Source organism: Phascolarctos cinereus, unplaced genomic scaffold (assembly GCF_003287225.1).
Source record: "Phascolarctos cinereus isolate Bilbo 61053 unplaced genomic scaffold, phaCin_HiC Scaffold_4;HRSCAF=312, whole genome shotgun sequence".
Taxonomy (NCBI): domain Eukaryota; kingdom Metazoa; phylum Chordata; class Mammalia; order Diprotodontia; family Phascolarctidae; genus Phascolarctos; species Phascolarctos cinereus.
This window is the reverse complement of record NW_027555847.1, coordinates 703232356-703247342: the sequence shown is the minus strand read 5'-3', so window position 1 is coordinate 703247342 and position 14987 is coordinate 703232356. Positions and strand designations below refer to the sequence as shown.

Genomic DNA, 14987 nt, shown 5'->3' with positions numbered 1-14987 from the left:
AAAGCATGTTGCGTTTGAGTGCATTTGTGTATGCGCGCGCGTGTTTGTGTGCCTCAGTAACTCAGGCTTGTGTAATAGGAGTAGCCCGGGAGCCGGAGTCGGCAGCTGTGGGTGCCTTTCTCTGTCCTAGCAACTCTCAACGTTCCGGGGCCCCGCAGGCGAGGCGCCCACGCTGCGCTCCGGAGGGCGCGGCTGCCCTTGCGGAGCCGTACACGTGGGGAGAAGCTAGGAGCAAGCGGGGGGAGACTGGTGCCAGAGCCCTAGCCGGCGCCGGAGCCTCTCCTAGCCTGAGCCCAGCCCCTGCGCCGCGCCGCGCCGCGCTAGGTCTGTCCCTCCCTCACTCCCTCCCGGTCGGGCACAACTCCCCCTCGCCCTTCTCATCCTTCCTGCCATTGTAGGGAGAGGCGACGGCGAACGCTGCAACCTCCGCCAACCTTAGCAGCCCGGAACGGGCCAGATCTCCCCCGCCAGGCCTCCTGGAGTGAGGGGAGAGGAGGTAAGACGCAGGGCGACTCTAGCTGGACTCGGAGCCGGCGAAGTAAGCGGCAGCCGCCGAGGAGAGAGGAAGGAAGGCGCGGGCGGCCAAAGTCCTTCCCTCGGTGCCTGTCTGCCTGCCTGCCTTCCGCCGGCTCCCAGGCTTTCCTCCTCTCCTTCCTTCCCCGGCCCTTCCTCCTCCCTCTGTCCTGGGATGGATAACTGAGACATTTCAGACAGCAAAAAAGAAAAAGAGAAAGAAAAGGGGGCAAGCCAGCGAGAAAGCAAGAGCTCAGGGGGTTGCGGGTGATTTCTCCTCGGATAAGCCACCTAGAGGCGACTCCGTTTTTGTCTCCCCAGTGGCTCTGCGCCCTCCGCCCTCCGCCCTCCGCCCTCACTCTCTGATCCTGTTGACAATATTCACACGGCAGAGAGTAGTAGAGATGCTTCGCTACAACATTACAGTTTCCGACACCTTTTTATAACTCGGCTCGATCCCCCTCCACTCGACCTGTCAAAACCACGCCTATGGAGCTACACAATTGGTCCGAAAGCGTCAAAGAGCCAATCAAGAAAGCTTGAGCTTCCTCGCAGCTCACAACACATCCGCACGATCTGGCGCAAGCAGAGCAGACTCACAGGGATTTCTTGAGGCTGAGGGTGTCTCTCTTACAGCTCTCTCTCTCTCTCTCTCTCTCTCTCTCTCTCTTTCTGTCTCCGGCTCTTTCTCTTTCTCTCCCTCCCTCTCCCTTTCCCCCACCCTTTTTCTCTCTTTTTCCCTATCCCTTTCTCTCTCCCCCCCTTCCTTCCTCCCTCCCCTCCTCCTTCACCTTTTCTAGGCAGGACTGAAATCCGCATTATTGCTAGGAAGAGCAGAGACTGGGGGGGGGAGGGAAACGCAAGCAAGGCTCATTGAAACTGAGCCCCATCCGAAGCTTAGGGGGGATAGGAGAGGGAGAAGAACGGAAGCCCATTCGCAGCTCGAGTTGGTTCCTAGCTTTTTGTTGTCACAATAATAATTTTTTGGGGGGGAATCTGTTTTTGAGTGTGTGTTGTCTCTGTGTGTGCAATTTCCCCCTCCCTTCCTTGCTCGCTTTCTCTGTCTCAGAGCAGAGATCTAAGTCGAATTGAAGAACAGGGAGACAGAAGACGGGAAGAAAAAAAGAGGAAAAGCAAAATTGCAGCGTTTGCCTACCGAGGTCCAGTCCCATCTTTAACCAAGGAAGACTGGGCCCGGGGAACCCAAGATTCCCGGAACTCCAAGCGCAGCGATTCTAGATCCGAGAGCCGAGAAAGCAGTACTCGGGCTGGCCGGAGAAAGCCAGAAACCCCAAGGACTATCTGTTCTTGCCTCCCAGTGAAGGCGGCCGAGAGGGACGTGCCAGGACCAGTGGAAAAACAGGACCCAGGGGTGCCCACCGCCCTGAGTGATTATGCCTCGGCTTGGAAGTTTTTAGAAAGCAGTCCCCCACTCCTCCTTCACAAAATATAGACTTACTCTAAAACATCTCGCTCGGCCCCACCATCCGAAGGAGGTGTTTCTGGGTTCCTGTGGGGTCCCCCTTCTTTTAACGATGTACTATTAAAAAGGGGGAGCACCTGAGTGAGGACTCGAGTGCAACAGCCGAAGCCCCGATCCCAGTCAGCAGTGCGGCGACTGAGCCTCCCCATGAGAGAGCCGGTCATCCCTGGGACAAGCATGGCTTACCACCCTTTCTTACCTCACCGGGCTCCGGACTTCGGCATGAGTGCCGTGCTGGGGACACCAGCCTCCCTTCTTCCCGGCTCTCACCCTGCCTCCCAATGGGGCTGCGGCTCTCTCGCTGCCGGGGGCTCTGGCCAAGCCCATTATGGATCAATTAGTCGGGGCCGCCGAGACCGGCATCCCCTTCTCCTCCCTGGGTCACCAGGCGGCGGCTCATCTGAGGCCTCTGAAAACCCTGGAGCCCGAGGAAGAGGTCGAGGACGACCCCAAGGTCCATCTAGAAGCCAAGGAGCTTTGGGAACAGTTCCATAAAAGAGGGACCGAGATGGTGATCACCAAATCCGGAAGGTAAGCGGCTGAAGTTCTGACTTCTGAGGTTGGGTCTTTGGGTTTCTTGTTTTGTTTTGGTTTGGGTTATTATTGGTTCTCTCCCCCCCTCCCCCCAAGCAGTCTGGTGAGCCTGTGTGCTTTCAGCTGCCTCCGGAAAAACGTGCCTCATCGGGAATTATGCGCTGCTATAGACTACTGCTTACTTTGCAGACTGAACTGCAGGAAATCTTAAGACTACCTGCCTCTCACACACGTGCATGCATTCTTACTAAGAAAAAAATGTTCCCTGTCTTTGTGTGTCCGTGCGTGTATGCCTGTCTGTAGACACTCCTATCCACTACTGTGGGAACTATTTTACAGATATCTTTAAAGAAGAAAAAAATTGGTTTTTTTACTTGTGTAGAAAGTACTCAGCTGTCTCCTTTCTGAAATGTGCTAATTGCTATTTTCTAATCTTTGCATTCAGAGAGAATAACTTTAGGCTTATGGTCTCCTATGGGAGCTCTTGGAGTGTGTTTATAGTCTAAAATTTGCCTGTCTCCCTCTGTGTCCGGAATCTTGCCCCCTAGGTTCATAAGAGGCCTAACTGTATATATTTGGGCTGTAGAAATGTATTCCCACATCAATGAGAGAAACTGATCAAAGATATTTTAGTTTGCACACTCACATGTTTGTAATCAGAGAGAAAGAAAAGAGTTCAGCAGGCAAGGGGGGTAATTAGAATTATACAGTCAGGCATATGTCCTATAACATATACGGAAACTAACCTTCCCAGAGAGCTTTGTAGATTTTGCAGAGATCACCTGAACAAACTCTGGCAAAGGCTGGGGGGGCCCTGTGATTTTTATGCTGTACCTCTCTGCTCCTTAAAAGAAAATAAAAGAACGGCATTAAAGCTGGGGGGGGGGAAGAGAAAGAAAGAAGTGAAACCTTGATCCATAATTCTCACAGTCCTCTGTCTCTTTGCTAATTGTGGTCAGAAGTTTTACTTGGAAAACCTCGGCCAAAAAAGTAGGTGCCTTCTTATTTGTTACCAGGTCATATGTTTCCTTTTAAGCCAGGATCGCCGAATGCCAAACTCTTAGGCATAATAAACAGCAAATTTGTGGTATCCTGTCGCAGTTTAAAACTGGACATAGCAGCGGGGGAATGTGGTCAGCCTTGCGCTGCACAGATGGCCGAGAGCTAGAAAATGGCATTTTCTGAATTCGTTGTGGGAGACTCCAGGAACAGTTACCCTTCCCTATATCAGCAGGCTCCAAAGTGCATTTTCTACTAGGAGATAATTTCCCCCAGGCCCACAAACCTGAAAAAGAGCGATTTCCCCACACACACATACACATACTCCCTTTGGCCACTTGTCTGGTGGCAGAAGGGGCCACCACAGTTTTTCATTCTCTGCTACTCCATTGTTTGAGAAGATAATATTTTTAATTAAGCGAGGCTAATTTATATGTGTGTGTACACACACACACACACACACACATAATGTAATAATACATTTTAAAAATTCCTTTTTCTTGGTTGTCTGACAAAATGAAGCAGACCCCTCTTCCCAGATCCCTTTTCCTGCCTTGAAGAAATCCCCCCCATCACCGAAAGTTTTCCTTTGAAATATTGAGGAGTAACTGATCTCGGAAACTCACGAATTTGTTCTGGTCTATCTCTTCTAGGAGAATGTTCCCTCCGTTTAAAGTGAGATGTACTGGGTTGGATAAAAAGGCCAAGTATATTTTGTTGATGGACATTGTAGCTGCGGACGATTGTAGATATAAATTCCATAATTCCCGGTGGATGGTGGCGGGCAAGGCTGACCCCGAAATGCCCAAACGAATGTATATTCATCCCGACAGTCCTGCGACAGGCGAGCAGTGGATGTCCAAAGTGGTCACTTTTCACAAACTGAAACTGACCAACAATATTTCTGACAAACATGGATTTGTAAGTTTCCCTCCGAGTTACATACAAGGATTTTGTTTGTTTTTAATTCTCTCTTCCTACCTCTTCCAGAAGGCCTCCCTTTTCCTCCCCGGCCTTCTCTTCCCGAATAATGAAAGCTGGCTTCCTAGATCTTAAACTTGAGGCGCCCCCTCAACAAGAATCTCTCGGCATTGCCCAAAGAGACCGGAGGGGGCACAGAAAAGATCTGGCTGACCTAGGAGAGGGAGCCCTTACCCAGGCAGCCCAGTAAATTCCCGACCTGTTGTATTTGAATGTTAAAGGCTTGTCGCAGCCGGTTGATTCAGTTTTTTAAAAAATCTATTGTTATTTAAAATCCAAAACCAAACCCCTCTTTACCCACAGTTTTTTTTCAAATTTAGTTTACCCCATTATCATTTTGCTGAAATCAATTCTCTTTTCTAACAAATTTTTAAAAGCTTGATTGCTGGAAAAGTTTAATTAGTATGTCTGGTTAGCTGGAGTTGGTTCTTTTTTTTTAAATAGTTTTTTTTTTTTAATAAAGAATAGGGTTTGACGAAAGCCAGTTTCCTGGGTTACTGGGAAAGGCAGAAAGAGATCTCCTAAACTTGGGTGAAGAGAAGAATTAAAAATGATTCTTGGAGAATGTGAAGTGCCCCTTGTTTCCCCAAGACCCCCAATTCCATTCCACTAATAGGCTGATAAGTGCAAAATAGGGTGAAGATTTCTGGAGCTCTAGGGAGATCTGTCTGGCCTAGAAATCTTTGGGGAGAGTGGATTTACTACCTTACTTTGATTAGCAGATAAATATTCCTCCCTGGATTTCAGCCTTTTAGAGGCTTTAAGCCAATTGGGACAGTCGATTACTGAGAGCTGAAGTCAATACTCCTTTTATAAATTAAATACATTTTCATCTTTTATCTTTTTAATGAATTTTTTTTCCTTTGGGCCCCTAAAGCGGGTTTGCTGAGGATATGGAGTTTGGGTACTTATGCATGTAGAAGACAGGACATACAAGTTTCGTATAGATTGCTGATAAGGATATCTGGATATTGGTAGTGGAGGTGGTTACCAGGTCATTGTCCTAATGAATCTATAAATTAAAGTCAGTCTACCTGGGTTTTGTACCTAGGAGGGCACGGGCAGTGTTGTTTGGGGTTCCAAAGTCCCTGGGATTCTTCTCAGCACTAACCATTCCTTCTCTTTCTTCTCTTTCCTCTCTGCAGACCATTTTAAACTCCATGCACAAATACCAACCTAGGTTCCACATTGTTAGGGCCAATGATATCCTGAAACTTCCCTATAGTACATTTCGGACTTATGTGTTCCCTGAGACAGAATTCATCGCTGTGACCGCATACCAGAATGATAAGGTAATAGAGAATTTGGGGAGAAGAAAGTATAGAATTAAAAAGGGGGGAATTCAGGGAAGTGCTATTCAGGCTTTCTTTTGATGTCATTTGACTTTGTATGGAGGCTAATCTTACTGAAAAGAGTGAGCACTCCTCTGCGTGGCCAACCATCAAAATTTGCTTGGTTTAAAGAGTAGAATGATCTAAAGAAATCCACTTTAGATGACTCTCATTCTGTCTTTATTAGAATATTTAGGTTGCTCTTTCCCAAAACCAATGTTGACTGGCTAACCGTGGAGAGGGAAAGGTCTCTCTGCAAAAATGTAAAATGGGTCTTCTTGAGTCTTTAGCCTAAAACAAGCACAGAATAGGTTTCCTTTCCCCTGCTATCCCACAGCTCCAAGTAGCTTTCTGGTCTGCTTCTTATTAATGTTTTATCCTGCCATGTTTTTATTATTATTATTTTCTCTGTGTGTGGTAGGAGGAGGATGGGAATGCCCAAGGATTGGACTAGTATAAAAAACATTTTTATGTTGGGGGTACTCTGAGGTGTGGTCAGTCAAGTGGGGATTGTAGCCTGAGATTTTTACTACCTTGTCCCTAGTCATCAGGAAATATTCCAGGCCCACTTTGCAGACAGTTTGGGAGGGTGAACTCAGAAGGCTGCGTGTATCACAGAGGAAACATAACTGGGTGCTGATTGAGGAGCTCCCAGATCAGCCTCATTCTTCTATGACCCACAAGTAGGAGTCATTCAAAAAAAATTGTTTTCGTGGAATCACCCACTAATCTTTTTTCATGATAGATGGTCAATCGTGCCTTACACGTATTGATGCTTAATAAACAGTTTGTTGGTTTCATTGACTTGACATTTGTCATAACACAGTCCCTGGCCCCTGTGGGCTGGAGCTGAGAGTTGGAAGGGAGGAATGCAAGGCCATTGACTGGGTGTCCTAATGGTGGGTGTTTATTGGAATTGAAAGGCAAAGGGCTTTAGTTAAGTTCAATTTCTCCAGAAACCAAGTTCCAACCAATTTTCTCTCTTACCATGATGGAAAAAGTTGCCCTTTTTACCTAGAAAACAATTTGAAAAGGAAGCTTTGTCAGACACTTTGGGGGGGGGGTGCAGTATAAATCTTATTTGGCAAAAACCAGCTTCTTAGTTGCTCCTTGGACTCTGGATTTGTGTTGGGCAGTTAATACTAATACTAATACCAATACTAATATTAAAGCTTTCTATAAAGTACATTGCAATAGCAATATTCCTTGGCAACATAGAGAAGTGGAAAATTTTGTTTACAATCGTGACCTCTCCCCACCAAGTTTCTATAAAACACTTTATGAGATTGAATGGGGGCATAATTCACTTTACAATGAATTGCGGGTATATTTAAAAAAACAACAAAAAGTGCTAAGTGGAAACATAATTTTTTAATAGCTAGAAAATTTTGTATTTTACATTTTTTTCAGCCTTCAAATGGACTTTATACTCCAGCTCCAGAACCATCTCCAGGCCACCTAATGCCTGAAGACTTACTTAGGGAATCGAGGTTGGGGAGGGGGATGTCAAAGACAGTTTTGACTCTACTTTCCTTCACCCTCTACCTATCTCAGCTGAATTCCTAATCCTGAACTAAGGAGAGTATGGAGGTGGGGAGGTCTGTGCGGCACTTCAGAAGAGTTTCAGAGATGAGGCAAAAGTTTTCTGACTCCTCTGTCCTCTTTCCAGATAACACAGTTAAAAATTGACAACAACCCATTTGCCAAAGGGTTCCGAGATACGGGGAATGGCAGGCGGGAGAAGAGGTGAGTAAAGAAAATTGCTTCATAAGGAAAGCTTTGGGAGATCTTGAATTCCTATTTGGAAATCCAAAGTGTTTGTAAGGAGGCAATTGTGTCTTTTGATGGAGAGAGAATGCAGTCCCAGGAGGTCCTAGGGCCTTCCATCTTTGCCGAGAGGGGTGAACAGCCCCACCCAAATTTCAAAGGACATTAAAATCCATTTGGAAGCAGACTGGGGGTAGAGGGTCTGTTTATAAATCCTTTGTCCTAGGTAACTGGAATTTGTCAAGGTCCCATTAAAAAGCTTATCCAAGAAATATGTTGATCAAATCAGAAATTCCTGATTGACCCATCCCAGGGTACTGGTTATGGACTTCCCACTCCAATCCTGGTGGGGTGGGGCTGGCAGTTGTAAGTACGTTTGGACTCTTGAGTGAAAAAAAATAGAATCCCAACCTCCCCCAAGGACAAAATAGCCTGGGGGGTGGGAGGTGACATACATAGGCTGAAGTGTACTCTCCTGCTGAGTTGAGCAGGGATTTTGCTGACCAGAAGTTTCCCTTTCTGACAAAGTCAAAACTTTTCTAAGTCAGAAGAACCCAGAATTATGTCTTTCTTTGAGGAATGAATAAGAGAGGAGATGGCAAGAAGAAAGCTCTTCCCTGCAGGTGCCCAAAGGAAATGATTTCGAATTTTTTTGAAACAGATTTTTTGTTCTTAAACTGGACTGATTGTTGGTGGAGAGACTGAACAGAGTGCAGGGAGAAATCATTTGAGTTCCTTACGATCTCAGAGACTATTAAGGGGCTTGATAGACCAGGCTTTAATGACCCAACAATCTGTCCTTCCCCCTGCCCTATCTGTAGACTCAATACCGATTTCCCCTGCCTGCCTGTCTGCCTCCCTCCCACCCCCATTAACCAGGGTACTCTGGCCCTTATGCATGTCTGTTAATGAAATCTCCAGCCTTAATAAATGGAGAACAGTCACCCCTTTCCAAACTTTCTTAAAAATCAACCCACTCTGTACAGTATCTTCCTCTCCCCCTAACTGGCAGCTGTGTTTAGATCAAGTTTTAGACCCCTGAAGTAACTGGGCTAGGTGTTAGGAATATATATTTATACATCCTCTGGGCTTACTGAGGGGCAAAAGCAGGCAAAAAAATCCTCCCCCCTAAAGTACTTTGCACTACTCTGTCTGCAGAAAGCAGCTGACTTTACAATCCATGAGAGTGTTTGAGGAGAGACATAAGAAGGAAGCTGGGACCTCCGATGAATCCTCCAGTGAGCAGACAGCTTTCAAATGTTTTGCCCAATCCTCTTCCCCAGCAGCTGTCTCCACAGTTGGTACATCTAACCTCAAAGGTAGGTATCAAAGGGCCACTCCAACCTCTGAGAGCATCTCTGCCCCCTCATGGCACTTGGTAGCCAAAGATGGGCATGTCTCTGCTTCTAGTGCCCTTCCTTAGTGCTTTCCCCCAATCCTTTTTTCCCCTCTTTGGCATGCCTCTCTCTCTTGACTGGCCTAGTCACTAAGGCAGAGACAAAACATTTCTGAGTTGTCCTTCACTGATTTATAATTATACCCCAATCTTTGAGAAGGGCCTGGAAGCCTTGTTCCTTTCCCCTGACAGATGTAAGGAGTCATGCACTCCATCCTCTACCCTCCCTGTCCCATGCTAGTAGATTTGTGCTGCTTCCCTCCCTTCCTCGGCTCTTCAACATGTTCTCCCACATCAAAGCCATTGCAATTTTCCTTTATGCATACAGATCTAGATTTGAAAGATATTTGAGCACCTTGGAAATGGGGTGGGGGGTGAAGAAGATGTTACAGGTAGGAGAGAGGGGGAGAAAAATAATCTTTGCCACCTGGAGCATAGGAAGGAGTTCCAACCCAGCTGAAAAGTCAGTCGGCCTGTGGGGTGGAGGTGTACTGGGGGAGGGGGAGGGGGAGGGGAGAGAGATGAGATGGTTCAAGACCTGAACCGGTTTCCTGTGTTTAAAGAGCAGTCAATATTTATTTGGAAAGAAACACACAGAGAGAGACACAACGGAAGAAACCTGTTTTCAAGGGAAATAAAATGAAAGAACTTTATATCTTTAATCCATTAAAATTTTCCAGTGTAAAATGGCTTGCAATGGTATCCAGCTAGGAGCGTGCTGATAGGAAAATAAAATTGTGTTTGTTTAAACTGAGGGAGGAATGTGTCTATTCTACAGGTCCTTTCCTCTCTCTAGGCCTCAGTTTCTTCTGTAAAATGAGACTGTCAAACTCGATGAATTCTCTAGGCCAGGGGTGGGGAACCTGCGGCCTCCAGGCCACAAGTGGCCTTCTAGGTCCTTGGGTGTGGCCTTTTGACTGAGTCTAAGTTTCATGGAACAGATCCTTTTATTAAGGGGATATGGTCTGTAAAGTTTGGATTCAGTCAAAGTGCTGCACTTGAGGACCTAGAGGGCCACATGTGGCCTCCAGGCCGCAGATTCCCCTCCCCTGCTTCTAGGCTAGACCCTGGAGGGTTTAAATGATTCCCCCTTTCCCTAGTAAAGTGCCTTCCCACTGCTCCAAAGAACTTTCTTTGTTTTGTCTTTATGCATCTGTATAAGTGTTTCCTGTAGTACAAAGTAAGCACCTTGAGGGGAAGGCCTCTCAGTTTTAATCCTTTTATTCAAAGTACCTAAGTGTCCCGATGCACAAATTCTGCCTGCTTAATAAATGTCTTTTGACACATTTCTAAGCTTAAGGTTTTAGAAAGTGAGTTTGCCTCCTTGTGGAATTTCTGGGTTGAATTGGTGTGATGGTGGCTGGGGGAGGGGTGCAGTTTGCAGTCTAATTGTACGCTCATCACTTGCATGGGTCTCACCCTGACTTGTGCCCTTTCTCTCCTGCAGATCTGTGCCCTAGTGAGGGAGAGAGCGATGCTGAAAGCAAGGAAGAGCCCCCTGAGGCCAGTGACATGGGGAAAATCTCTACCACCACATCGGAGGAGCCTTCCAAAGACAAGGGCGCCTCACCCTCCAAGGCCCACCTCTTCTCATCGGAGAGAGATCGAGATCGGGACCGGGATAGGGATCGAGAACGGGCCAGGGAAGGGATACGGCTGGAAAAGAATTCCCCAGATTCTCGTCATAGCCCAGCTGCCATCTCCTCTAGCACCCGAGGCTCAGGCTGTGAGGATCGAAAGAGCCCTGGCCGGGAAGGGGTACCCAAGGCCCCTGAGGAAGGGCGCCCAGTGCTCCCGGGAAAGGAGACCTTCACCCCTCTCACAGTGCAGACGGACAGCTCACCACACCTGAGCCCAGCTCACCTCCCGAACCTGGCCTTCCCCCCTGGCCTGGCTAGCCAACAGTTCTTTAGTCCCCTGGGCAATGGCCACCCTCTCCTCCTGCACCCCAGCCAGTTTGCTATGGGGGGAGCCTTCTCCAGCATGGCGGCGGGTATGGGTCCCCTGCTGGCCACCGTGTCTGGAGCTTCCACAGGAGTCACCGGCTTGGACACCACGGCCATGGCCACTGCAGCGGCCCAGGGACTATCAGGGGCTTCTGCGGCAGCCTTGCCCTTCCACCTCCAGCAGCACGTCCTAGCCTCTCAGGTAATTCCCTCCCTGGGTTTCTCTCTCTGTCTCTCTCATCCCCGCCCCCCCCCCCGTCCCTTTCCTTGAAGCTGGGTGGTACAGTAGATAGAACATTAGACTTGGAGTCAGGAAGGCAAATCCAGCCCACAAAATGATTATGACTCTGGGCAAGTCATTTCACTTCTTTCCTCAATTTCCTTATTGGTAAAATATGGGTAATCATAGCACCAACCCTACAGGATTGTCATGAGAATTAAAAGTGCTTTGCAAACCTTGAAGAGCTATATAAATTCTAGCTGCTATCATCATTATTATTATTGCCACCCCTGGCTCAAATTGCCTCCCTGGGTGCCAGGCAGGGTTGGGATTACAGTAAGAGGGCACTCTTCTGTCCTCCCAAGCATTAATTTTGGAGAAGGCCATCCTGGGCTAACAACAACAACAGCTCAGTTTTGGAGTGTGACCAGGACAAGGAAGGGAGCTGTCTGTGTGTGGGGAGGGCAGCAGTATGGGGGAGGAATGGGCCTTGGGCAAGAGAGAGAAAGGAGGGGGAGCCAATGAATCAAGCCAGGCTGCCGAAATTCAATAGAAGCTGTATTTGGGAGGAAGGATCTTCGCTTTTCTCTTTTGACTGGAACTCATTTCTGTTCCCTCTTGTGCTGTCTGATATTTCTAAGGACCCTAGAAATGTGGAGGATTTGGGGGGAGGGAAGGACGAAGGGATTGCTCTGTCAGCCTTTTTCCAGCAAAAATTGTGGAAGTTGTGATGGAAAACAATAGCCTAGGAGTTTGGTGATGGCTATTAAGCCTGGCTGTCACTCAGTAACTGTGTAATGCTAGGAGCCGCGGATCTGCTCCTCCCTACTCTGTAAAATTAAGTCACGCTAAGAAAAATTGGGCCCTCCACTCTCTGTATTCTAAGGTCCTCACCAGCTCTAGCATTTTCTGTTCTAAGGCTCCACCCACCTCCACCGTTCCCTGTCCTGAGGTCTTCCTCAGTTTCAACATTCCATGTTCTCAGGTCCCTCCCAGCTCTGGCATTCTATGTTCCGAGGGCCCTCCCGGTTCTAATATTTTATGATCTGAGGTCCCTCCCAGCCCTGATAGTCTATGGTTTTGTTCTTGGCCTGCAACGTTTTCTCTTGGGATCTGGGTCCTTGGCTGGCTCTTCTGGGACTAAGGATAGGAGTTGTGGCTTCTGGATTTGCAATAGGAAGGAGCCCACGACGCCTCTGTTCCCCAGAATCACTGACTCCTCCCTCCGCACTTTGTTTCTCCAGGGACTGGCCATGTCGCCTTTCGGAAGCCTCTTCCCCTACCCTTACACCTACATGGCAGCAGCTGCAGCTGCCTCCACGGCAGCGGCTGCTTCCAGCTCCGTCCACCGGCACCCTTTCCTGAACGCCGTGAGGCCCAGACTTCGCTACAGCCCGTACTCCATCCCTATGCCCCTACCTGACAGCAGCAGCCTCCTCACGCCGGCTCTCCCTTCGATGGCTGCGGCTGCAGCCGCAGCAGCGGCAGCAACGTCGGGCAGCGTGCTGGAGAGCAAAGCGGCCAATTTAGCTGCCAGCCCCGCCTCGGTGGCTTTGGACTCGGGCTCTGAACTCAACAGCCGATCTTCTACTATCTCCTCTGGCTCTGTGTCCTTGTCCCCAAAACTCTGCCCTGAGAAGGAGCCCTCCACCAGCGAACTACAGAGCATCCAGCGTCTAGTGAGCGGCCTGGAGTCGAAGCAAGACAGATGCCGCAGTGAATCCCCCTAATGGCCTGCGCCTCAATTCCAGAGTTCCAAGAAAGGGGACCCGTTGGGGTGGGGGCAAAGGATGGGCGCAGAAGTAAACGAGAGTGAGGGCGTCCTCATCTTGAGTTCTTGTGTCTCATTCCCAATCATTCTCGAGTGCACTTTGTAAAACTATGGTGAAGTCCCTCACATGGCCCTGTGGCCACAGCAACCCCTCCGGAAAGGGCTGGGCGGGGGCCCCCCTGAGGCTGAGGCTTGGGGGGGGGAGGGTTTAATGGAGGAAAAGACCTAAAAGCTGCTATGTTTCAGAACCATGCTCTCATTGAAAGGTCATGTTTGTCCCGTAGAAAGCAGAGATGGTCAAGATCGTCTCTAGAGGTGTTTGTTTGTTTGTTTTCCCCACTCAGTGTGTAAAATAGACTAAATGAAATAAAAATGAATGGAAATGAATGAATAAGGTTTAGAAAAGTGATTTTTTAAGAATATAAAGTGACTTGCATTATCATTTCTTCAAAATGAAACTGACTGAAGAACTCTGGGGTGGGATAAAGATATACCTGTAGCCCTTGTTAGCCTGTATTAATGAACTCGATGTCTTTTTAATATTATTGTGATGTCTTAAGAGCCCCCATAGGGCACTTGCATGCTCCACCGTAGTCTATTTTTCTGTTTTATTTTTCTGAATGTTTAATTCCCAGGGAGAAAAGGAAATGACCCTTCTTCCCCCTCCCACCCCGAACTGCAACAGGCCCCCCCTAATATTAATAATTTTAAAAGAGGCAGATAAATAAGTGGGAGGGGAATTGAATTTATTTTATGAAATTTTGTTTCATTGCTAGTTGTCTCCCTCGGGTTTCCTTCTCTCTTTACTGTATATGCAATAACAAGGTTATTAAAAATAGTTTAAAAAAAGAGAAGTGGACACTATTAGACAAAGTATTTATGTAATTATTTGGTAACTTGTAAATAAGTGGAATATGAATACTCAGAATTAAACTTTAATTTATTGACACTGTACAGATCTCTGTAAATAAGGCAGCAGCTGCCCCGTGTTTCGTTCTCCATTTCATTTCAAGGTCAGGCTTGGAAAACAAGGAAACATACAGCTCTGGGCTGGGGGTTTTTTTCCCTATTTTTTTTTTTTGCAAAGTACCTCCCTTTTAATAACCAAGTTAGTAAAAAGTCCTAATGCAGAAGATAAAAATAAATTAATGGGAAGGGTGCTATTATTAGGTACTTTCCTGCGTCAAATGAAGGGCGTGGAGATTGTGGGGAGGAGAAAAGGGGCAAAGCAGAATCTTGTGGGCTGTATTTCTCGTTTTCTGAATTTGCCCATTCCTTCTTGTGTCCAAATGAAATGGGTTTGACTACTGGTGTCGCTGTGTGATCCATTTATTTCTCAGTTGGTGCCTAGAGATAATAGCTAATCCAAGTTTGAAAGTCAGGTGTCTTCAAGAAAAAAAAAACACCAAACTTTAAAAAAGGAAAATCCATGAAGGTATATTTTGTGTTAATAGAATCGTTAATGAGCTCTTGGTTTTCTGTATTTTTTTCTTTTAAAACGTCACTGAAATTTCAATAAATTTTTATTGAAATGTCTTCCAGACTTTGTCGAATGCCTTTCTTGTTGGGATCGTCACAGGAGTAGACAAACAGGAACAAAGAATCCTAATTCCCCCCCCATTAAATAATTAAGTCGCCTGCCGTCCTCCGTCCTCCCCCCCCCATCGAACTGAGTAGTTCTGGAGAGCTGTCAATCAAGTGTCACGGAGGCGCCCAAATACTTTTTTTTTTGCTCCAGAAAAATAAAGTGGGAGGGGGAACTCCAAAAAGAATCTAATCATGCATTTTCTTCGAGATGAGAGAGGGAGAGGGACCGGACAGACCGGGAGGGAGGGAGGAGAAGGGTTTGAGTTGCCTAGCGCCTTCAGATCTTGCTTTCAATGGCAAAAGACGGTAAAGGCGGTAAAGGCCTGCCGGCGTGCTCATGGCTCACTCAGACCTACATCTGTCATAAATTATGGAGCCAACGGGGAAGAAGGTGGGAGCTTCCAAAGCGAAACTTTAGAGACGCCTTTGCCCTTTCCTGTGGTGTATTCTGCCGGCCCC

General features: G+C 47.3%; 1 protein-coding gene across 1 annotated transcript; it reads left to right on the top strand.

Annotated features, from left to right (window-relative positions):
- Window positions 1–387: 387 nt before the first annotated feature.
- Window positions 388–14477, top strand: TBX3 (T-box transcription factor 3). Its single transcript, XM_021007970.2, is given in 8 exon segments — window positions 388–2233; window positions 2235–2527; window positions 4183–4450; window positions 5656–5802; window positions 7511–7587; window positions 8767–8927; window positions 10452–11152; window positions 12415–14477. Coding segments are annotated over 8 exon segments (2223 nt in total). The 5' UTR covers window positions 388–2143; the 3' UTR covers window positions 12901–14477.
- The last annotated feature ends 510 nt before the right edge of the window (window positions 14478–14987 follow it).